This window comes from Mustelus asterias, chromosome 14 (assembly GCF_964213995.1).
Source record: "Mustelus asterias chromosome 14, sMusAst1.hap1.1, whole genome shotgun sequence".
Lineage (NCBI taxonomy): Eukaryota > Metazoa > Chordata > Chondrichthyes > Carcharhiniformes > Triakidae > Mustelus > Mustelus asterias.
In genome coordinates this window covers 4,352,925-4,377,616 of record NC_135814.1, presented here as the reverse complement: position 1 = coordinate 4,377,616, position 24,692 = coordinate 4,352,925, and the positions used below count along the sequence as shown (strand labels likewise).

At 50.3% G+C, this 24,692-nt stretch overlaps 1 protein-coding gene across 1 annotated transcript; it reads right to left on the bottom strand.

Moving 5' to 3' along the window:
• Window positions 1–1,714: 1,714 nt before the first annotated feature.
• Window positions 1,715–23,052, bottom strand: pecr (peroxisomal trans-2-enoyl-CoA reductase). The gene is made up of 8 exons (XM_078227824.1): window positions 22,931–23,052; window positions 18,733–18,866; window positions 14,122–14,287; window positions 12,022–12,103; window positions 9,631–9,727; window positions 8,416–8,526; window positions 4,810–4,921; window positions 1,715–1,955 (listed from the first exon to the last, which is right to left on the bottom strand). Exons 1-8 carry the CDS (start codon window positions 23,040–23,042, stop codon window positions 1,867–1,869), a joined length of 903 nt encoding a protein of 300 aa, XP_078083950.1. The 5' UTR covers window positions 23,043–23,052; the 3' UTR covers window positions 1,715–1,866.
• Between the last annotated feature and the right edge of the window lie 1,640 nt (window positions 23,053–24,692).

Genomic DNA, 24,692 nt, shown 5'->3' with positions numbered 1-24,692 from the left:
GTTTGATGGGGACAGTGTAGAGGGAGCTTTACTCTGTATCTAACCCCGTGCTGTACCTGTCCTGGGAGTGTTTGATGGGGACAGTGTAGAGGGAGCTTTACTCTGTATCTAACCCCGTGCTGTACCTGTTGTTGGAGTGTTTGATGGGGACAGTGTAGAGGGAGCTTTACTCTGTGTCTAACCCCGTGCTGTACCTGTCCTGGGAGTGTTTGATGGGGACAGTGATGAGGGAGCTTTACTCTGTATCTAACCCCGTGCTGTACCTGTCCTGGGAGTGTTTGATGGGGACAGTGTAGAGGGAGCTTTACTCTGTATCTAACCCCGTGCTGTACGTGTCCTGAGACTGATGGGGCCAGTGTAGAGGGAGCTTTACTCTGTATCTAACCCTATGCTGTACCTGTCCTGGGAGTGTTTGATGGGGGACAGTGTAGAGGGAGCTTTACTCTGTATCTAACCCCGTGCTGTACGTGTCCTGAGACTGTTTGATGGGGCCAGTGTAGAGGGAGCTTTACTCTGTATCTAATCCCGTGTTGTACCTGTCCTGGGAGTGTTTGATGGAGACAGTGTAGAGGGAGCTTTACTCTGTATCTAACCCCGTGCTGTTCCTGTCCTGGGAGTGTTTGATGGGGGACAGTGTAGAGGGAGCTTTACTCTGTATCTAACCCCATGCTGTACCTGTCCTGGGAGTGTTTGATGGGGACAGTGTAGAGGGAGCTTTACTCTGTATCTAACCCCGTGCTGTACCTGTCCTGGGAGTGTTTGATGGGGACAGTGTAGAGGGAGCTTTACTCTGTATCTAACCCCGTGCTGTACCTGTTGTTGGAGTGTTTGATGGGGACAGTGTAGAGGGAGCTTTACTCTGTATCTAACCCTGTGCTGTACCTGTCCTGGGAGTGTTTGATGGGGACAGTGTGGAGGGAGCTTTACTCTGTATCTAACCCCGTGCTGTACCTGTCCTGGGAGTGTTTGATGGGGACAGCGATGGGGAGCAGTTTGAGTGGGATGGTCCTTCATCCTATAAAGTCGAGGCTGCCATTCAGCCCCTCTAACCTGCTGTCATTCAGTGGGATTTTGGTGATCGTTAATTTTGTCCACCCACCCGTGCCTCACTTCACAAAAATCCCCTGGTCTCAGATTTTAAAAAATGAATTGTGTTTGCACCTCCGAGCGGTCCAGATTTAAACAATGTCTTGATAAAATGTAGTTTATAAATTCTCTGCTGAGTGGCCTGGATCTAATTGGAACATTATGTCCGTGGCCTCCATTCCACACCCACCAGTGGATAATGTTTCTAACCCGCCTGGTTTAAAATCCAACATACCCTCAATCAATTCCACGCAGGGAAATGAAGCCAATTTTATATCATTACAAACTCACAGGGCTGGAAATACTCAACAGGTCTGGCAGCATCTGTGGAGAGAGAGTTAACGTTTCGAGTTGAATGCGACTCTTCTCCAGAATGCAGTTTATTTGGTGTCCGCAGAGTAACAGCTGCTGAATGTGTGAGAAACTCCCAAGACCTTTGTACAGCGTGACGCCCAGATGTGGAGATGTGACTCCAGCTGTGAACCAACCAGGCCTTTGAGAAATATTACTAAACTTCACTTATATTCTCACGCTTTCGTTTTATCCAAGAACCCGGTGTAGTTTGGATGGATGTAATTAAAATTCCAAGTTTAAGGCTGCTTTTACCTCTGTTGAAGAATCAGTTATTCAGTGTGATGAATTCTTTCATTTTATTTTTTTTGATATTTGTTGGGTTAGAATTTCTATAAAAACTGTCACAACAGATCAATATAAACGGTAAGTAAATAATTAACAATCCTGGACAATGGCGTCATGTCCTGTCGGTGATTCCCGAAATGCTCATAATTTTGAGGGAAGTTTTCCGGAGAGAAAAGCAGCCAGAATTTCTGAGTTCCTGCTTTCGGGAGAAGGCGGCCAGCGGTCGTGATCTAAGAGTTTAAAACAATTGGCGGTCAGAGAATCTCTCTGTGAACGTGGGAACTGTGATCTATAATGTGTCGCTGTGATTCTAACACTGACAAGTGTTGGAGGCTGATGACATACTTTATTGCTGCCGTTTAAAGTTCAAATATCTATTTAAAAAAACAACAACACAGTGGTTAGCACTGCTGCCTCACAGCGCCAGGGACCCGGGTTCGATTCCCGGCTTGGGTCACTGTCTGTGTGGAGTTTGCACATTCTCCCCGTGTCTGCGTGGGTTTCCTCCCACACTCCAAACACGCGCAGGTTAGGTGGATTGGCCATGCTAAATTGCCCCTTAGTGTCCCAAGAATGCGGAGATGCCGGCATTGGACTGGGGTGGGCACAGTAAGAAGTCTCACAACACCAGGTTAAAGACCAACAGGTACTGCCAAATAAACCTGCTGGACTTTAACCCGGTGTTGTGAGACTTCTTACTGTCCCAAGATGTCCGGGTTAAGGACATCCATGGGGTGAATACAGGAGGTTACGTGGATAAGATGGTGTGCGGGCTGGGTAAGGTACTCTGTCAGAGTCAGTATGGACTCGCTGGGCCAAATGGCCTCTTCCTGCACTGCAGGGATTCTGTGACACCTTCCCCAACATCCTGACACTGCACAGTGCTTTCCAGCCAGTGAGAGAGTGGCAGAATGCAGTTACTATTGAAACACAGGGACAGGGGCTGCCAGTGTTAGTAACACAGCAGGTCGTCACTCGGAGCAATGATTGGATAATCTCTCTGAGGACAAGTGTTAGTCGAGGACCTGGAGACACGTCCACTGCTTTTATCTGAATATTGACAGTGGAATCTTTTCTGTTCACCCGACAGGGCGGCCGGGGTCTCTGTTTATTCCCAACGACAGGGCAGCCCCCCCGACAGTGCAGCACCCCCGACAGTGCAGCACCCCCGACAGTGCAGCCCCCCCGACAGTGCAGCACCCCCGACAGAGCAGCCCCCCCGACAGTGCAGCACCCCCCACAGAGCAGCACCCCCGACAGAGCAGCTCCCCCGACAGAGCAGCACCCCCGACAGAGCAGCACCCCCGACAGAGCAGCTCCCCTGACAGTGCAGCACCCCCGACAGAGCAGCACCCCCCACAGAGCAGCACCCCCGACAGAGCAGCTCCCCTGACAGTGCAGCACCCCCGACAGAGCAGCACCCCCCACAGAGCAGCACCCCCGACAGTGCAGCACCCCCGACAGAGTAGCACCCCCCACAGAGCAGCACCTCCGACAGTGCAGCACCCCCGACAGTGCAGCCCCCCGACAGTGCAGCACCTCCGACAGTGCAGCACCCCCCACAGAGCAGCACCCCCGACAGTGCAGCACCCCCGACAGTGCAGCACCCCCGACAGAGCAGCACCCCCGACAGTGCAGCACCCCCGACAGAGCAGCACCCCCGACAGTGCAGCACCCCCGACAGTGCAGCTCCCCTGACAGTGCAGCCCCCCCGACAGAGCAGCACCCCCGACAGTGCAGCACCCCCGACAGAGCAGCACCCACGACAGGGCAGCACCCCCGACAGTGCAGCACCCCCGACAGTGCAGCACCCCCGACAGTGCAGCCCCCCCGACAGGGCAGCACCCCCCACAGAGCAGCACCCCCGACAGGGCAGCACCCTCGATGGTGCAGCCCCCCCGACAGAGCAGCCCCCCCGACAGTGCAGCACCCCCGACAGTGCAGCACCCACGACAGTGCAGCTCCCCCGACAGTGCAGCACCCCCCACAGTGCAGCACCCCCGACAGTGCAGCTCCCCCCACAGTGCAGCACCCACGACAGTGCAGCCCCCCCGACAGTGCAGCACCCCCCACAGTGCAGCACCCCCCACAGTGCAGCACCCCCCACAGTGCAGCACCCCCGACAGTGCAGCTCCCCCCACAGTGCAGCACCCACGACAGTGCAGCCCCCCCGACAGTGCAGCACCCCCCACAGTGCAGCTCCCCCCACAGTGCAGCACCCCCGACAGTGCAGCCCCCCCGACAGGGCAGCACCCCCGACAGGGCAGCACCCCCGACAGGGCAGCACCCCCGACAGTGCAGCCCCCCCGACAGTGCAGCCCCCCCGACAGTGCAGCCCCCCCGACAGTGCAGCACCCCCGACAGTGCAGCCCCCCCGACAGGGCAGCACCCTCGATGGTGCAGCACCTCTGACAGTGCAGCCCCCCCGACAGGGCAGCACCCCCGACAGTGCAGCCCCCCCGACAGGGCAGCACCCTCGATGGTGCAGCACCTCTGACAGTGCAGCCCCCCCGACAGGGCAGCACCCCCGACAGTGCAGCCCCCCCGACAGGGCAGCACCCCCGACAGGGCAGCACCCCCGACAGTGCAGCCCCCCCGACAGGGCAGCCCCCCCGACAGTGCAGCACCCTCGATGGTGCGGCACCTCTGACAGTGCCGCAGTCCCTCAGTTCAGCACTGGAAGGGTCAGTTTGGATGATGGGTTGAAATCTCTGGAGTGAGACCCACACCTGGCTGGCACAGGCCCACCAGATCAAGCCTGGCACTTGGATCTTAAATGTTAACTCCAGTTCACCGCCAGTCACCACACCCAGACTCCTAAAACTGGCTCCGAACCTGAAGCACTGACCCACTGAGGTGAGGCTGGTCTCTGTGGACACAGAGGATTTGCGGATCGCTGGAAATCAGGATCAGGCTGGGCTGTGATGCCCACTGTAGTCGAATAGCCTGCCATTGTTCACTGTTCGAGGTGAAGGAAGGGCACCGTAGTTACAGGGTCTGCCAATGCTGTCCCATTCTGGGTGCTGGGAGGGAGGGGTGGGGAATGTGGTGACAATTTGAACATTGAGATGCTGTTGTCCTTACCGGGAATCTCCCACGGACTCTGGTACAGACTCTGACCAGCGTCGACCTTCACCGTCTCCCCACTGATGAACGAGGCTCCCGGTGAAAGCAGGAAACAAACAACAGCGGCAACCTGGGGGTGGGAACAGAAAACATTGCGGGAAGTTTGGGAATATCTGGAGGCAGAGAATGGGAGTGTCTGTAAAATGTAGCAGTCGGAATATTGGGTGTCAGTGGATAAGAGTCACAATAATCGTCCGTTAGAAAGTCTGGAAAATCCTGTACCTGCTGATAGGACAAAGTGTTTCAAATGGGAATGAGTTGTTAGAAACAGACTTTTCCTGGGATGTGGTTGCCGCTGGCGAGGCCAAAATTATTACTGCCCCATCCCTAATTGCCCTGAAGGTGGTGATGAGCTGCCTCCTTGAACCGCTGCAGTCCAGAAGTCAGGGGCTGTAGAGAGAAGATTAAATGTTTGACGGTATATAAATATATCACCCCTTGACGTCCAGTCACCATTACCGATTCCCTCTCCATCAACATCCTGTGGGTTACCATTGACCAGAAACTGAACTAGACAAGCCATAACCCTTGCTGTTTGTCATTTTCATAAATGACCTGGATGAGGAAGTGGAGGGATGGGTTGGTAAGTTTGCTGACGACACCAAGGTAGGTGGTGTTGTGGATAGTTTGGAGGGATGTCAGAAGTTGCAGCGAGACATAGATAGAATGCAAGACTGGGCGGAGAAGTGGCAGATGGACTTCAACCCGGATAAGTGTGTGGTGATCCATTTTGGCAGATCCAATGGGATGAAGCAGCAGTATAATATGAAGGGTACCATTCTTAGCAGTGTAGAGGATCAGAAGGACCTTGGGGTCCGGGTCCATAGGACTCTTAAATCGGCCTCGCAGGTGGAGGATGCGGTCAAGAAGGCGTACGGCGTACTGGCCTTCATTAATCGAGGGATTGAGTTTAGGAGTCGGGAGATAATGCTGCAGCTTTATAGGACCCTGGTTAGACCCCACTTGGAGTACTGCGCGCAGTTCTGGTCACCTCATTACAGGAAAGATGTTGAAGCCATTGAAAGGGTGCAGAGGAGATTTACAAGGATGTTGCCTGGATTGGGGGGCATGCCTTATGAGGATAGGTTGAGGGAGCTTGGTCTCTTCTCCCTGGAGAGACGAAGGATGAGAGGTGACCTGATAGAGGTTTACAAGATGTTGAGAGGTCTGGATAGGGTAGACTCTCAGAGGCTATTTCCAAGGGCTGAAATGGTTGCTACGAGAGGACACAGGTTTAAGGTGCTGGGGGTAGGTACAGAGGAGATGTCAGGGGTAAGTTTTTCACTCAGAGGGTGGTGGGTGAGTGGAATCGGCTGACGTCGGTGGTGGTGGAGGCAAACTCGTTGGGGTCTTTTAAGAGACTTCTGGATGAGTACATGGGATTTAATGGGATTGAGGGCTATAGATAGGCCTAGAGGTGGGGATGTGATCGGCGCAACTTGTGGGCCGAAGGGCCTGTTTGTGCTGTGGCTTTCTATGTTCTATGTTCTATATTCGCCCCTTTGTGTCAAGTTTATTCGTCAGTGTCACAAGTCGCCTTACATTAACACTGCAATGAAGTTACTGAGAAAATCCCCTCGTCACCACATTCCGAGGCCTGTTCGGGTACACTGAGGGAGAATTTAGCACAGCCAATGCACCTAACCAGCACGTCTTTGACTGTGTGAGGAAACCGGAGCACCCAGTTTCCTCTCACACCGGAAACCCACGCAGACACGGGGAGAACGTGCAAACTCCGCACAGACTGGGGGAGAGCTGACTGGTGGTGATTTAACCTGAGCGTCACCACACCTCAGATTAGAGGTAAGGTTGAGAAGGTGGGGACTTCATTGATAACCTCAGCTGGTACGGGAATTGAACCCACGCTCTTGGCGTCGCTCTGGAGTGTCCAGTCAACAATACTGTGGCTGCCAGAGCAGGCCAGAGGCTGGGAATACTGCGGCGAGTAACTCACCTCCTGACTCCCCAAAGCCTGTCCACCAGCTACAAGGCGCAGGTCAGGAGTGTGATGGAATACTCCCCACTTGCCTGGATGAGGGCAGCTCCAACAACACTCAAGAAGTTCGACTCCATCCAGGACAAAGCAGCCAACTTGATCGCTATCCCTTTCACAAACATTCACTCCCTCCACCACCGACACAGTAACAGCCGTGTGTACCATCTACAAGATGCACGGCAGGAACTCCCAAGGTTCCTTAGGCAGCACCGTCCAAACCCACAGCCACTACTATCTAGAAGGACAAGAGCAGCAGATACCTGGGAACACCCCCACCTGGAGGTTCCCCTCCAAGTCACTCACCGTCCTGACTTAGAAATATATCACCGTTCCTTCACTGTCGCTGGGTCAAAATCCAGGAACTCCCTCCATAACAGCACTGTGGATGTACCTACACCACAGGGACTGCAGCGGTTCAGGAAGGCAGCTCACCACCACCTTCTCAAGGGACGATTAGGGATGGGTAATAAACGCTGGCTCAGCCAGCGACGCCCACATCCTGTAAATTGATTTAAAAAGACTTCACACACAGAGAGTTGTGAGTCAGAGATTCACCCAGGCTTTGTGCTGAGGCAGAAACTGGGGAGAAAGGTGAAGGAACAAGGACTGAAGGGATATGGAAATGGGGAGAAATGCAATTGGAACAATCTGCTTGTGTGGAGGACAGGGCCAGCACGGACAGGTGGGCAGAATGGCCTTGTAACTGTGTGTACTGGGTCAGTGCAATCCAAGACATAAGAACTAGGAGCAGGAGTAGGCCACCTGGCCCCTCGAGCCTGCTCCGCCATTCAATAAGATCATGGCTGATCTTTTTGTGGACTCAGCTCCACTTACCTGCCCGCTCCTCATAACCCTTAATTCCTTTACTGCTCAAAAATGTATCTATCCTTGCCTTAAAAACATTCAATGAGGTAGCCTCAACTGCTTCACTGGGCAGGGAATTCCACACATTCACAATCCTTTGGGTGAAGAAGTTCCTCCTCAACTCAGTCCTAAATCTGCTCCCCCTTATTTTGAGGCCATGCCCCCTAGTTCTAGTTTCACCCGCCAGTGGAAACAACTTCCCTGCTTCTATCTTATCTATTCCCTTCATAATCTTATATGTTTCTATAAGATCTCCCCTCATTTTTCTGAACTCCAATGAGTATACCCCAGTCTACTCAGTCTCTCCTCATAAGCCAACCCTCTCAACTCTGGAATCAACCTAGTGAATCTCCTCTGCACCCCCCCCCCCCCAGTGCCAGTATATCCTTTCTCAAGTAAGGAGACCAAAACTGTACACAGTACTCCAGGTGTGGCCTCACCGGCACCTTATACAGCTGCAACATAACCTCGCTGTTTTTAAACTCCATCCCTCTCGCAATGAAGGACAAAATTTGCCTTCTTAATTACCTGCTGCACCTGCAAACCAACTCCTTGAGATTCCTGCACAAGGACACCCAGGTCCCTCTGCACAGCAGCATGCTGCAATTTTTACCATTTAAATAACAGTCCATTTTGCTGTTATTCCCACCAAAATGGATGAGCTCACATTTACCAACATTGTAGTCCAAGCCTTAGGATCTCACCTCCTCTGGGATTCCGGGTCTCTTGGCTGGGATTTTCGGAATATAACCTTTGAACATCGCAGGTCCCACCTCCTTGTAATTGGCAACTGCAGTTTCAGAGAAAATGACTCCCTGATAAACAGAGAGAAATCGGAGTTAATGAGAGAGTCACGGGAACGTCCCCCGAGCTTTCAGGAAAACATGGAAGAAAACCCCCTTTTATCGAACTGGCTACAGAGGAACGAGAGAGTGAACGAGAGCGCAACGTCAGTGAAAAGCAGAGTGAAACTGTCCGGGGAGTGGGAGACAGAGTCAGAGACTGAGAGCGAGGGAGCCAGACACAACAGTCTGTGTCGCCGCCTCGCCCTGTGTTAATTACCCATCCCTCAGCGCCCTCGGACTGAGTGTCTCTCACTCGGCCGTTTCAGTTGAGTCTCAACCACATTGCTGTGGCTTGGAGTCACATGTAGGCCAGACCGGGTAAGGACGGCAGATTTCCTTCCCTAAATGAAATTAATGAACCAGATGGGTTTTTCCGACAATCGATGATGGTTTCATGGTCACCGTTACTGAGACGAGCTTTATATTCCAGATTTATTCATTGGATTTAAATTCCACCAGCTGCCCGTGGGGGGGATGAGAGCAGTCACCTGAGCCGCTGGGTTACTACATCCAAAAACAATACCACTGCCCCCCGCCCGTCTGCCCCCCGCCCGTCTGCCCCCTGCCCGTCTGCCCCCGCCCGTCTGCCCCTCACCCGTCTGCCCCTGCCCGTCTGCCCTCCGTCCGTCTGCCCCCCGCCCATCTGCCCGCTGCCCATCTGCCCCCCACCCATCTGCCCTGCCCGTCTGCCCCCCGCCCGTCTGCCCCCACCCGTCTGCCCCCCGCCCGTCTGCCCTCCGCCCGTCTGCCCCCCGCCCATCTGCCCCGCCCGTCCGCCTCTGCCCGTCTGCCCCCGCCCATCTGCCCACTGCCCGTCTGCCCCACCTGTCTGCCCCACCCATTTGCCCCCACCCGTCTGCCCCCCCGCCCATCTGCCCCCCCACCCGTCTGCCCCACACCCGTCTGCCCCCCACCCGTCTGCCCCAAACAGATTTATACTTGGTGTGTATTGTGAGACTGGCCCTGATACCTGGGGGAGACGGGGACCCCCCCACCCCCCACACACAGATATAAACAGATCCTTAGCCAAGCTTCCACAGAACATAAACACACTGTGCACACAGATACACCTACAGGAGCGACAGCATTGACACGAACTCCACTGGACGCCCACTCAATGGCCAGACTCTTGGTCAGATTGTCCACAGCTGCTCGCGCTGCTCCTGTGTGCCTTTAAATAAACAACAGGAAACGTGAGGGTTAAATATCAGCACCGCCTGAGATTCAGGCTGATCGCAATCCAGTTCATGGAGGGTACCTCACTCGCATTTCACACACCATCTCCAGGTACTGCACAGCCGAAAGGGCAAAACACTCCAATACAAAGACACGCCACCGAGATACACCGTCCCAAACACAGCACTGAGTTACACCGTCCCCAACACAGCACTGAGATACACCGTCCCAAACACAGCTCTGAGATACACCTTCCCAAACACAGCACTGAGATACACCATCCCAAACACAGCACTGAGATACACCGTCCCAAATACGGCACTGAGATACACTGTCCCAAACACAGCACTGAGATACACCGTCCCAAACACAGCACTGAGATACACTGTCCCAAACACAGCACTGTGATACATCGTCCCAAACACAGCACTGAAATACACCATCCCAAACAAGGCACTGAGATACACCATCCCAAACACAGCACTGAGATACACCATCCCAAACACAGCACTGAGATACACCATTTGAAACACAGCACTGAGATACACCATCCCAAACACCGCACTGAGATACACTGTCCCAAACACAGCACTGTGATACATTGTCCCAAACACAGCACTGAGATACACCATCCCAAACATGGCACTGAGATACACCATCCCAAACACAGCACTGAGATACACCATCCCAAACACAGCACTGAGATACACCGTCCCAAACACAGCACTGAGATACACCGTCCCAAACAGAGCACTGAGATACACCATCCCAAACACAGCACTGAGATACACCGTCCCAAACACAGCACTGAGATACACCATCCCAAACACAGCACTGAGATACACCATCCCAAATACTGCACTGAGATACACTGTCCCAAACACAGCACTGAGATACACTGTCCCAAACACAGCACTGTGATACATCATCCCAAACACAGCACTGAGATACACCATCCCAAACAAGGCACTGAGATACACCGTCCCAAACACAGCACTGAGATACACCATCCCAAACACAGCACTGAGATACACCATCCCAAACAAGGCACTGAGATACACCATCCCAAACACAGCACTGAGATACACCATTTGAAACACAGCACTGAGATACACCGTCCCAAACACAGCACTGAGATACACCATCCCAAACACAGCACTGAGATACACCATCCCAAACACCGCACTGAGATACACAGTCCCAAACACAGCACTGAGATACACCGTCCCAAACACAGCACTGAGATACACCATCCCAAACACAGCACTGAGATACACCATCCCAAACACAGCACTGAGATACACCGTCCCAACACAGCACTGAGATACACCATCCCAAACACAGCACTGAGATACACCGTTCCAAACACAGCACTGAGATACACCATCCCAAACACAACACTGAGATACACCATCCCAAACACAGCATTGAAATACACTGTCCCAAATACAGCACTGAGGTACACTGTCCCAAATACAGCACTGAGATACACCGTCCCAAACACAGCACTGAGATACACCGTCCCAAACACAGCACTGAGATACACTGTCCAAAACACAGCACTGAGATACACCGTCCCAAACACAGCACTGAGATACACCATCCCAAACACAGCACTGAGATACACTGTCCAAAACACAGCACTGAGATACACCGTCCCAAACACAGCACTGAGATACACCATCCCAAACACAGCACTGAGATACACCGTCCCAAACACAGCACTGAGATACACCATCCCAAACACAGCACTGAGATACACCATCCCAAACACAGCACTGAAATACACCATCCCAAACACAGCACTGAGATACACCGTCCCAAACACAGCACTGAGATACACCGTCCCAAACACAGCACTGAGATACACCGTCCCAAACACAGCACTGAGATACACCGTCTCAACACAGCACTGAGATACACCGTCCCAAACACAGCACTGAGATACACCGTCACAAACACAGCACTGAGATACACTGTCCCAACACAGCACTGAGATTCACCGCCCCAAACACAGCACTGAGATACACCATCCCAAACACAGCACTGAGATACACCGTCACAAACACAGCACTGAGATACACTGTCCCAACACAGCACTGAGATACACCGTCCCAACACAGCACTGAGATACACCATCCCAAACACAGCACTGAGATACACCATCCCAAACACAGCACTGAGATACACCGTCCCAAATTGACACAAGGCTCTGAGGTATACCTGATTTCTCCCTAATCCATTCATTGGCTGCTCCACATCCCTGGAACTGATCACAGAGACACTTACGACATTCCTGGGAATCCTTTCCACATGTCTGCCACAATGTTGACAATGGCGCCGCCATTCTCCTTCATCCAAGCGGAATACACTGGAACACACAGAGATCTCGCTCAGAGACTGGAGAAGATCCCGGGAACTCTGTTCATCCCGACTCCCAGTCCGGATCCGATCCCCAATAAACCCAACAAATACATTTCAACCCAACTGGGAGTCTGGGACTCAGCGAACCCCGTTCCTGCACCCAACCCACTCCCCACTCCTCCCCCAGCACCCCCCCCAACCCCAACCCACTCCCCACTCCCCCCCCCACCCCCCGCACCTCTCCAACACTCAACCCACTCCCCACTCCTCCCCCAGCACCCCCCCCAACCCCAACCCACTCCCTACTCCCCCCCCGCACCTCTCCCACACCCAACCCACTCCCCACTACCCCCCTCCCCCCCGCCCCTCCCCCCCCCCACCTCTCCCACACCCTCTCCATCTCCTACTCCCAAACACAGCCACTGGAATACACCCTCACACTCCCACACCCGTAAACCCACCTACCACCCCCTCCTTATCCACACCCGATATTATTCTATTCACAATCCTCTCCCTTACACTCCATCCTCCCCTCCACTCATCCACTCCTAAACCCTCCACCGCGTTCCCTCATCCACAGCTGCCTCTCCCACACACCCTCCGACGCACCTCCACAAACCCCTCACCCCCACACTGGGCAATTTATCTCCTGATAACCTTCTGTCTCCTTGACTTCCGCACCACAGCATGTGCTCGCACCTCCCCCCCCCCTCCCAAATCCCCCCTCCCTCCTCCCAAATCCCCCTCCCCCCCCTCCCAAATCCCCCCCCCCCCCTCCCCAAATCCCCCTCCCCCCCACTCCCAAAATCCCCCCTCCCCCCCACCCCCCCCCTCCCCCCCCCTCCCCCCCCCCCCCCCCTCTCCAAATCCCCCCCCACTCCCAAATCCCCCTCCCCCCACTCCCAAATCCCCCTCCCCCCACTCCCAAATCCCCCTCCCCCCCACTCCCAAATCCCCTTCCCCCCCACTCCCAAATCCCCCCCCCCCCCACCCAAACACCCCCCCCCACACACACACACACCACACACCCCACACCACTCTCACACACCCACACACTCCACACACACACCTCACACTCACCTCACACACACACTCACACACACACACACACACTCTCACACACACACACACACACTCACACACACACACACTCTCTCTCACACACACACACACTCACACACACTCACTCTCTCACACACACACGCACCCTCACACTCACTCACACACACTCTCACACTCTCACACACACACTCTCACACTCACTCACACACACACACTCTCACACACACCCTCACACTCACACACACACACTCACACACTCACACACACTCACTCTCTCACACTCACACACACCCTCACACTCACTCACACACACTCACACACACCCTCACACTCACTCACACACACTCTCACACACTCTCACACACACCCTCACACTCACTCACACACACACTCACACACACACACACTCACTCTCTCACACACACACACACACTCACACACACTCACTCTCTCACACACACACGCACCCTCACACTCACTCACACACACTCTCACACTCACACACACACTCTCACACTCACTCACACACACACACTCTCACACACACCCTCACACTCACACACACACACTCACACACACTCTCACACTCACTCACACACACTCTCACACACACCCTCACACTCACACACACACACTCACACACACACACACACACTCTCACACTCACTCACACACACTCTCACACACACCCTCACACTCACACACTCACACACACACACTCACACTCACACTCTCACACACACACTCACACTCTCACACACACACTCACACTCACACACACACACTCACACACACTCACACACACACTCTCACACTCACTCACACACTCTCACACACACCCTCACACTCACACACTCACACACACACACACACTCACACTCTCACACACACACTCACACTCACACTCGGTCCCCACCTCCCCTCAGTTTTATGTTCCTCCTCCTGGGGTCCTGATGCTTCTACCTTCTCTGGAACAGTAGAATGTTCCGGTCAGGTTGGTCTCGATCACCGCGTGCCAACCTTTGGCTGAGATGTTTTCGGCAGGACTGGGAAACTGGCCCCCTCCGTTGTTCACCAGGTAGTCAATGTGGCCGTGTAACTGTAAGGCCACCTTCATCAAATTCCTCACCTGAACAGAGGAAGTCACAGGGAGGACAAGGATTATCATCGACTGACCGTAACAAGCTGGGTACAAAACTGGCTGAGTAATAGGAAGCAGGGAGTGATGGTCAATGGGTACTTTTCAGGTTGGAGAAATGTTTGCAGTGGAAGTCCCCAGGGGTTGGTATTGGGATCCTTGCTTTTCCAGTTTTGTATTAATGATCAATATCTCGTTGTGCGGGGGACAATTTCAAAGTTTACGATGACAAAAAACTTGGAAGCATTGTAAACTATGAGAACTTCAAAAATAAGAAGTCTCACAACACCAGGTTAAAGTCCAATTTATTTGGAATCACTAGCTTTCGGAGCGCTGCTCCTTCGTCAGGTGAGTGGAGGTTGGCTGTGTTTGTGAACTAACCTCCACTCACCTGATGAAGGAGCAGCGCTCCGAAACCTCGTGATTCCAAATAAACCTGTTGGACTTTACCCTGGTGTTGTGAAACTTCTTACTGTGTTCACCCCAGTCCAACACCGACAACTTCACATCATAAACTTCAAAAGGACAGGGACAAGTTGGTGGAGTGGGCCAATAGGTGGCAGATGAAATTTAATGTGGAGAAATGTGAGGTGATGTACCTTGGTCGGGAGAATATAAAATAAGGTGTAAAATTCTTACGGGTGTGCAGGAGCAGAGGGACACGCGTGTATATGTGCATAGATCAGTGAAGGTGGCGGGACATGTGGAGAGAGCAGTTAATTTTTTTTCTTCATTCCTGGGACATGGGCATCGCTGGTTGGACAGCATTTATTGCCCATCCCTAGTTGCCCTTGTTCAGAGGGCAGTTGAGAGTCAACCACATTGCTATGGCTCTGGAGTCACATGTAGGCCAGACCGGGTAAGGACGGCAGATTTCCTTCCCTAAAGGACATTAGTGAATCAGATGGGTTTTCCCGACAATGGTTTCATCGTCATCAGTATCATAGAAACATAGAATCATAGAAACCCTACAGTATAGAAAGAGGCCATTCGGCCCATCGAGTCTGCACCGACCACAATCCCACCCAGGCCCTACCCCCATATCCCTACATATTTTACCCGCTAATCTACGCATCCCAGGACACTAAGGGGAAAATTTAGCATGGCCAATCAACCTAACCCGCACATCTTTGGACTGTGGGAGGAAACCGGAGCACCCGGAAGAAACCCACGCAGACACGAGGAGAATGTGCAAACTCCACACAGACAGTGACCCAAGCTGGGAATCGAACCCAGGTCCCTGGAGCTGTGAAGCAGCAGTGCTAACCACTGTGCTACCGTGCCGCCCAATAGATTCTTAATTCCAGATATTTTTTATTGAATTCAAATTCCACCATCTGGCGTGGCGGGATTCGAACCCAGGTCTTCAGAACATTAGCTGAGTTTCTGGATTAAAAGTCTAGCGATAATCCCACTGGACCATCGCCTCTCCAATAAAGTCTACAGTATCCTGGGCTTTATTATTGGGAAATAGAGTACTAGAGAATGCTGAACTTATGCAAGAGACTAATTAGACCTCAGCGAGAGTATTGTGTACAGTTCTGGGCAACACACGAAAGGAAAGATGTGAATGCAATGGAAAGGGTGCAGAAGAGGTTTACAAGATTGGTTCCAGGCATGAGAAACTTCAGTGATGAGGATAGGTTGGAGAGAAGAAGGCTAAGAGGAGATTTACTAGAGGTGTTCAAAATCGCGAGGGAGCTGGACAGATTAAATAGGGAGAAACCTTTCCCACTCAAAAAAGGATCAAGAACGAGAGGGCACAGATTTAAAGTGATTTGCAAAAGAATGAAATGTCATACGAGAAAGATGTATTTCACACAGCGAGTGGATTGGGTCTGGAATGCACTGTTTGAAAGTGTGGTGGACACATATTTTAGAGGGTCATTTGAATAGAAACTGTGCGGGGTTTAAAGTTTATTTATTAGTGTCACAAGTAAGGCTTACATTAACACTGCAATGAAGCTACTGTGAAAATCTCGTAGTCGCCACACTCCGGTGCCTGTTCGGGTACACTGAGGGAGAATTTAGCACGGCCAATCCACCTAACCAGCACGTCTTTCGGACTGTGGGAGGAAACTGGAGCACCCGGAGGAAACCCACGCAGACACGGGGAGAACGTGCAGACTCCACACAGACAGTGACCCGAGGCTGGAATCGAACCTGGGCCCCTGGCGCTGTGAGGCAGCAGTACTAACCACTGTGCCACCCCCAGGGTACAGGGGAATGGCACTAAATCATGATGCTCGTTTGGTGAGCCAGTGCAGACATGATGGGCCAAATGGCCTCCAGGATTTATAGACTCGATCGTTATGAAGTGACATCTCTCCACAGACAGTGCCAGACCTGTTGAGTTTTTCCAGCATTTTGTGTTTTCAGTTTATATTTCCAGCATCCTCAATATTTTGTTTCTATTAACCTGGTGTTGTGAGATTTCTTACTGTGTTCACCCCAGCCCAACGCCAGCATCTCCACATCATAAACTTCAAAAGGACAGAGACAAGTTGGTGGAGTGGGCCGATAGGTGGCAGATGAAATTTAATGTGGAGAAATGTGAGGTGATGTACCTTGATCGGGAGAATATAAAATAAGGTGTAAAATTCTTACGGGTGTGCAGGAGCAGAGGGACACGCGTGTATATGTGCATAGATCAGTGAAGGTGGAGGGACATGTGGAGAGAGCAGTTAATTTTTTTTTCTTCATACCCTTAATAAAACACTGGTTAGACCCCAGCTGAATTATTGTGTCCATTTCTGTACACCACCCTTTGTCAAAGCCTTGAGAAGGTGCGGAGGAAATTTACTGGAATGTTCCCAGGGATGAGGGACTTCAGTTCATGTGGAGAGACTGGAGAAACCGGGATTGTTCTCCCCGGAGCAGGGAAGGTTAAGGGTTGATTTAATCGAGGCTTTCAAATTCAGGATCGAGTTTGGATCGAATAAGGAGAAACTCTTCCCAGGAGGGTCAGTAACCCGAGGGACACAGGGTGAAGACAACAGAATTAGAGAGGGGAGATGAGGAGGATTTTGTTTTGATGGAGCGAGTTGTTGTGATTGGGAAGGTGCTGCCTGGCCGGGCGGTGGAAGCAGATTCAACAGGAACTGTCAAGAAGTTATTGGATAGAACGTTGAAAATGAAGTAATTGCAGGGCTCTGGGGAAAGGAAAAAGTGGGAGTGGGACTTGAGACAGCACTAATAACAATTACAGTGGGGCACAAGTTCAAGATAAGGAGGGAAAGGTTCAGTGAAGATGTGCGGGGGAAGATTTTTACACAGAGAGTGGTGGGGCCTGGAATGCACTGCCAAGTGAGGTGGTCGAGGCAGATACATTAGCGACATTTAAGACGTATCGATGGACACATGAACAGACGGGGATATAAGCAGTTGGTCTTGATAGGACAAGCTGATCGGAGCAGGCTTGGAGGGCCAAAGGGCCTGTTCCTTTGCTGTACTGTTCTTTGTTCTTTACTGTGCCTTTACGAAATGTATTTTAATCATGTTTCCCTACAGGATGTTTTGTCGGCACCATGTTGTCTGTAACTGGTGCCCTTTATTGTTACTGAAGCAGTATAATGGATAAGATGTTGATTTTAATCTGAACTAATGCAGTGTTCTGTGGTTTTAATGTTCCCTTGGGATTTCTGAGTAGAGCTTGATTGGCGGTGATTGACATGCTATGTCATGTGACTGAGGGACAGCCATTTTGCACTGAGCATTCTACTTTAAGTTTTGTTTTCAGAAGCTGCTTGAGGTTAAGAGAAAGAGCACTGTTTTTTCCCTATCTCTGGAATTGGAGTTTTTGCTGTTTAAGTGTTGCTGTGTTGGAAGCTGCCGGTGACTGGGTTTACCTCTCTGAGGTTTTCCTCTTTGGAGGATATATTGTTCTCTATAAACAACTGCTGGCTTCACTGTCCAGAAGTGTTAAAAAAGCTGGAAATCCAGCATCACATGAGCATACTTGCTTTTGTGCTAAGCTGAAGAAGGGTGTACATCTGTGGGATATTGCTTTACATTAGAACAAGAGATAGCTAGCTGTTAGGAGTTATACTGTGTCATGTTTAACTCTTGTAATTGGTAAAAGTTAGGCTAATTCTTTTTGTTTTATTCTGTGTTCTTAAATAAACTTTGTTTGACAAAAGCTTCCTAGCGGGTCACTTGAATCGTACCTGGAGTGAAACACCTTGTGTTCACCCTAAAATCAAATGTAAAACTTAGGGTCCAGGCTAACTTCACAACACACCTTGGAGTAATTGGCCTGGGTCTTAACAGACTAATTGGATAGCTTTTTCAAAGAGCCAGTACCAACATGATGGATTGAATGGTCTCCTTTAGTGCTGTACAATTCCAAGTACAGACGGATGCTCCCATTACTGGGTGGAAGCTACTCCCCAGAGAGACCGCACCGAGAATTGAGGATGTAAAGACACATGAAATACCTCATCCTCCTTGCGAATGTTACATTGAACTGGGGTGATCTTTGCAGAACTGGAAGGAGGAACTGACGCTGAGAGTCGCTGTGCTGCTTCCCTCAGCCTCTCTATTTTCCGAGATGCAATCACAACGTTACATTCTGAGGAGATTAAACCAGGAGCAAATTTACACACTGAGCAAAAGGGGAAAATAGCTGAAAATCAGCGATTCTTACAGTCATTCCATTAGAAATAGAAAAACAAATTCACATCAATCATTTCCTTGCAAATTCAACAGGAAACGGACACAATAAAGATTCAAAGCAGACACTGTCATTTCCAGTACACAGGGTCAACAATTATTCCGTTAGTCAAAACTCACTCTGTAACTGTACAGAGTCACTGTTTATTCAGGGTAAGGATCACTCACTGAAACTACAGAGTCACTGTTTATTCAGCAGGGTAAGGATCACTCACTGTGTAACTGTACAGAGTCACTGTTTATTCAGGGTACAAAGAACAAAGAACAATACAGCACAGGAACAGGCCCTCCAAGCCTGCACCGATCATGTGTTCCTAACTAGACCATCCGTTTGTATCCCTCTATTCCCAGTCTGTTCATGTGGCTATCTACATAAGTCTTAAATGATCCTAGCGTGTCTGCCTCAACCACCTTGCTTGGGAGTGCATTCCAGGCCCCCACCACCCTCTGTGTAAAATACGTCCCCCGCATATCTGTATTGAACCTTGCCCCCCTTACCTTGAACTTGTGACCCCTTGTGTTTGTCATTTCTGACCTGGGATAAAGCTTCACCCTATCTATGCCCTTCATAATTTTATAAACTTCTATGAGGTTGCCCCTCAACCTCCAGGGAGAACAACCCTAGTCTACTCAATCGCTCCTCATAGCTAATACCCTCCATACCAGGCAACATCCTGGTAAACCTTCTCTGTACTCTCTCCAAAGCCTCCACGTCCTTCTGGTAGTGTGGCGACCAGAATTGGACGCAGTATTCCAAATGTGGCCCAACCAACGTTCTATATAATTGCAACATCATATGCCAACTTTTATACTCTATCCCCGTCCAATAAAGGCAAGCATGCCATATGCCTTCTTCACCACCTTTTCCACCTGTGCTGCCACCTTTAAGGATCTGTGGACTTGCACACCCAGATCCCTCTGTCTATACTCCTGATGGTTCTGCCATTTATTGTATAGCTCCCCCCTGCATTAGATCTACTGAAATGCATCACTTCACATTTATCTGGATTAAATTCCATCTGCCATTTCTCCGCCCAATTTTCCAGCCTATCTATATCTTGCTGTATTCTCTGACAATGTTCATCACTATCCGCAACTCCAGCAATCTTTGTGTCATCCGCAAACTTACTAGTCAGACCAGCTACATCTTCTTCCAAATCATTTATATATATCACAAACAGCAGAGGTCCCAGTACAGAGCCCTGCGGAACACCACTAGTCACAGACCTCCAATCAGAAAAAGACCCCTCCACTGCTACCCTCTGTCTTCCATGGCCAAGCCAGTTCTGTACCCATCTCGCTAGTTCACCTTTGATCCCATGAGATTTAACCTTTTGCACCAGCCTGCCAAGAGGGACCTTGTCAAATGCTTTACTAAAATCCATGTCGACGACATCCACGGCCCTTCCCTTGTCAATCATTTTTGTCACCTCCTCAAAAAACTCAACCAAATTTGTGAGGCATGACCTCCCTCGTACAAAACCATGTTGTCTATCGCTAATGAGACTATTCAGTTCTAAATGTGTATAGATCCTATCTCTAAGAATCTTCTCCAACAATTTCCCTACCATGGATGTCAAGCTCACTGGCCTATAATTACCCGGGTTATCCTTGCTACCCTTCTTAAATAACGGGACCACATTTGTTTTCCTCCAATCCTCTGGGAACTCACCTGTGTCCAATGAAGAAACAAAGATTTCTGTTAGAGGCCCAGCAATTTCATCTCTTGTCTCTCTCAGTAATCTAGGACAGATGCCATCTGGCCCTGGGGATTTGTCTACCTTAATGCTTCCTAAAACACCTAACACTTCCTCCCTTGTAATTGCGATTTGTTCTAATGGGTCTACACATCCCTCTGAGACACTACCAATCAACGTGTCCCTCTCCTTTGTGAATACTAATGCAAAGTATTCATTTAGGATCTCACCTACTTCCTTGGGTTCTAAGCATAATTCCCCTCCTTTGTTCTTGAGAGGTCCGACTCTTTCTCTGACAACCCTCTTGTTCCTAACGTATGTATAAAATGCCTTGGGATTCTCCTTAATCCTGTCTGCCAAGGACATTTCGTGACCCCTTTTTGCCCTTCTAACTGCCTGTTTGAGTTCTTTTCTACTTTCTCTGTGTTCCTCCAGTGCTTCATCTGCTTTTAGCTGCCTGGACCTTATGTATGCCTCTTTTTTCTTTTTGATTAGACCCACAATTTCTCTGGTTATCCACAGCTCTCGAATCCTACCTTTCCTGTCCTTCCTTTTTACAGGCACATGCCTGTCCTGCACTCCTATCAACTGCTCCTTAAAAGACTCCCACATGCCAGATGTGGATTTACCCTCAAACAGCCTCTCCCAATCAACAGCCACCAAATCCTGCCTAATCCGGCTGTAGTTAGCCTTCCCCCAATTCAGCACCTTACCCATAGGACAACACTCATCCTTTTCCATGACTATCCGAAAGTTTACAGAATTGTGGTCACTGTTCGCCACATGTTCCCCCACTAAAACTTTGATGACCTGACCAAGCTCATTCCGCAGTACTAGGTCCACTCACTGTGTAACTGTACAGAATCACTGTTTATTCAGCAGGGTAAGGATCGCTCACTGTAACTGTACAGAGTCATGATGTGGAGATGCCGGCATTGGACTGGGGTAAACACAGTAACAAGTTTAACAACACCAGGTTAAAGTCCAACAGGTTTATTTGGTAGCAAATACCATAAGCTTTCGGATCACTACTCCTTCGTCAGATGGAGTGGAAATCTGCCTGCGCGATCTTCTTGGCGATCCTCTCCACTTGGAGCCGGCAGTTTGCGGTGTCGATGATAGTCATGATGCAAACAGGGCACAGAGACACAAACTCAATTTACAGAATAATGATTGGAATGCAGTCTTTACAGATAGTCAAGTCTTAAAGGTACAAACAATGTGAGTGGAGAGAGCATTAAGCACAGGTTAAAGAGATGTGTATTAGAACCATAGAACTGTCACGGGCATTCAGCCTCTGATCTTCGCGTAAGCATTCTCCAAGGCGGCCTTCACGACACACGACAACGCAGAGTCGCTGAGCAGAAACTGATAGCCAAGTTCCGCACACATGAGGACGGCCTCAACCAGGATCTTGGGTTCATGTCACACTATCTGTAACACCCACAGCTTGTCTGGACTTGCAGAATCTCACTGGCTGTCCTGGCTGGAGACAATACACATCTCTTTAACCTGTACTTAATGCTCCCTCCATTCACATTGTCTGTACCTTTAAGACTTAATTATCTGTAAAGACTGCATTCCAATCATTATGCTGTAAATTGAGTTTGTGTCTCTCTCCACTCCACTTGACGAAGGGACAGCACTCCGAAAGCTAGTGGCATTTGCTACCAAATAAAGCTGTTGAACTTTAACCTGGTGTTGTTAAACTTCTTACTAACTGTACAGAGTCACTGTTTATTCAGGGTAAGGGTCACTCACTGTGTAACTGTACAGAGTCACTGTTTATTCAGCAGGGTAAGGATCACTCACTGTGTAACTGTACAGAGTCACTGTTTATTCAGCAGGGTAAGGATCACTCACTGTGTAACTGTACAGAGTCACTGTTTATTCAGCAGGGTAAGGATCACTCACTGTGTAACTGTACAGAGTCACTGTTTATTCAGGGTAAGGATCACTCACTGTGTAACTGTACAGAGTCACTGTTTATTCAGCAGGGTTAGGATCACTCACTGTGTAACTGTACAGAGTCACTGTTTATTCAGGGTAAGGATCACTCACTGTGTAACTGTACAGAGTCACTGTTTATTCAGCAGGGTTAGGATCACTCACTGTGTAACTGTACAGAGTCACTGTTTATTCAGGGTAAGGGTCACTCAGTAACAGGAGGACCTGTTGATTGTTGCTAACTCTGGGATCTCTCTAATCGCGGATTTTCTGATGATTTTGTTGCCTCTAATCTGTTGCATGAATATTTAAAGCGAACCTAATGCCAGCAGCTCGGCGGCCACGGCCGCGCCGATCCCGGTGCCTCCGCCCGTCACCAGCGCTACTCGGTCCCGGAACAAAGCTGCTCGGAACACACTGCGCGCAGCCATCTTGGACAGGTCACATGACCGGGCGGGATTGCTACAGCGGGGTCAAAGGTCACTGCTGTGGGATTCCCCCTGTCTGTTTCAGAATATCTGATATTGGTGATTCCTCCCGTTGCCAGTACTCCATCCTTTTACAATATGTGTGTTTAAGCAGGGTTTTTGTAGGCACATTAACTGATGTTAAAGATTTAAATATTTACCCTTTCCACTTTGTCCTGATGGTAATTTTCCTAATTATTTTATTCAGGTTTATTTGGAGCCATTGAGGTTGAATTCAGTGTTCCTGCCCCATGCCTCACCCCGGTTATTTTTGCCAGGGATAAGGATAGACCTTGACAATACCGTCAAGCTTCATTTCATCCACACGTTTTGAAGTGGTCAGTCATTAATACCCAGCAGGAAGAAAAGCTAGGATCACAGCACCAATCCCTGGAGAGTCCCACTATAAACGTTACTCCAGTCCCTAAAAAAACACCTTCTAATTGCTTGGTGCTCTTTTTGAATTTGTCAGTGTGATTTTTGTTGTTTCGATGAGTTGCTGCAGTTTGTTCCTGATGGGGCTTCTGTAATATATTCAATCCTATCCGTCTATTCCTTCTTCCAGTGACAGTTATCCTTATTCTTTCACCTCATTATCATAGAAATCATAGAAACCCTACAGTACAGAAAGAGGCCCTTCGGCCCATCGAGTCTGCACCGACCACAATCCCACCCAGGCCCGACCCCCCTATATATTTACCCACTAATCCCTCTAACCTACACATCTCAGGACACTAAGGGCAATTTTTTAGCATGGCCAGTCAACCTGACCCGCACATCTTTGGACTGTGGGAGGAAACCGGAGCACCCGGAGGAAACCCACGCAGACACGAGGAGAATGTGCAAACTCCACACAGACAGCGACCCAAGCCGGGAATCGAACCCAGGTCCCTGGAGCTGTGAAGCAGCAGTGCTAACCACAGTGCTACCGTGCCGCCCCGCAATGTGTGAACATGTGCCCATGGCAATGCCTTCACAGTAAGAAGTCTCACAACACCAGGCCAAAGTCCAACAGGCCCACCTGGCAGCACGAGCTTTCGGAGTCTCAGGCTCCCAAACAAACCTGCTGGACCCCAACCTGGTGCTGTGAGACCCCCCACCGTGCCCACCCCAGTCCAACGCTGTCATCTCCACATCACACCTTCACCAATCAGAGTCAACCTGCCTGGTTAAATTCAGGTTTGGCAGTTAACTGTTCCCTGATGCATTCTCTATGGCAACAGCTCTTCCAATCAGAGTCTACTTGCCAACCAATCAGCACTCTCTTCTCGTGCAGTATAAATTGTTGGTGCTCTGGCAATTCGGACCTCGTTAGTTGCACTGGGGGAAGAAAGGGTGAAGCAGAGACAGGAGATGAAATATCCAAAAGCACACGAGAGCCAATCCCATTCAATACAGGCTGCCACTGGTTTCCCCGAGTATCGTAATCTTTGTTTTATGACTCATTTTTACATTGCTATCATCTTGCTCTGCCTTTTGTTGCAGGCATGTTCCTTTGGCCTGTTCAATTCTTTCTTGCTTGGACCTCTGGTATTTATAACTCCATGAGCAACAATGTGCAAGAATGACTATAATGTGAGATTAATTATGTTACATGAAATTACCATGGTTGAT

Bases quoted from the DNA above. Each gene is read 5' to 3' on its own strand.
- pecr (XM_078227824.1), bottom strand. From the start codon at position 23,042: ATGGCTGCGCGCAGTGTGTTCCGAGCAGCTTTGTTCCGGGACCGAGTA. The intron at 14,288-18,732 runs GTATTTCATGTG...TCCTCTGTTCAG, and splicing joins ACATTCGCAAGGAGGATGAG to GTGAGGAATTTGATGAAGGT. The intron at 8,527-9,630 runs GTAGGTGTATCT...TCTGTTTATCAG, and splicing joins GTGTCAATGCTGTCGCTCCT to GGAGTCATTTTCTCTGAAAC.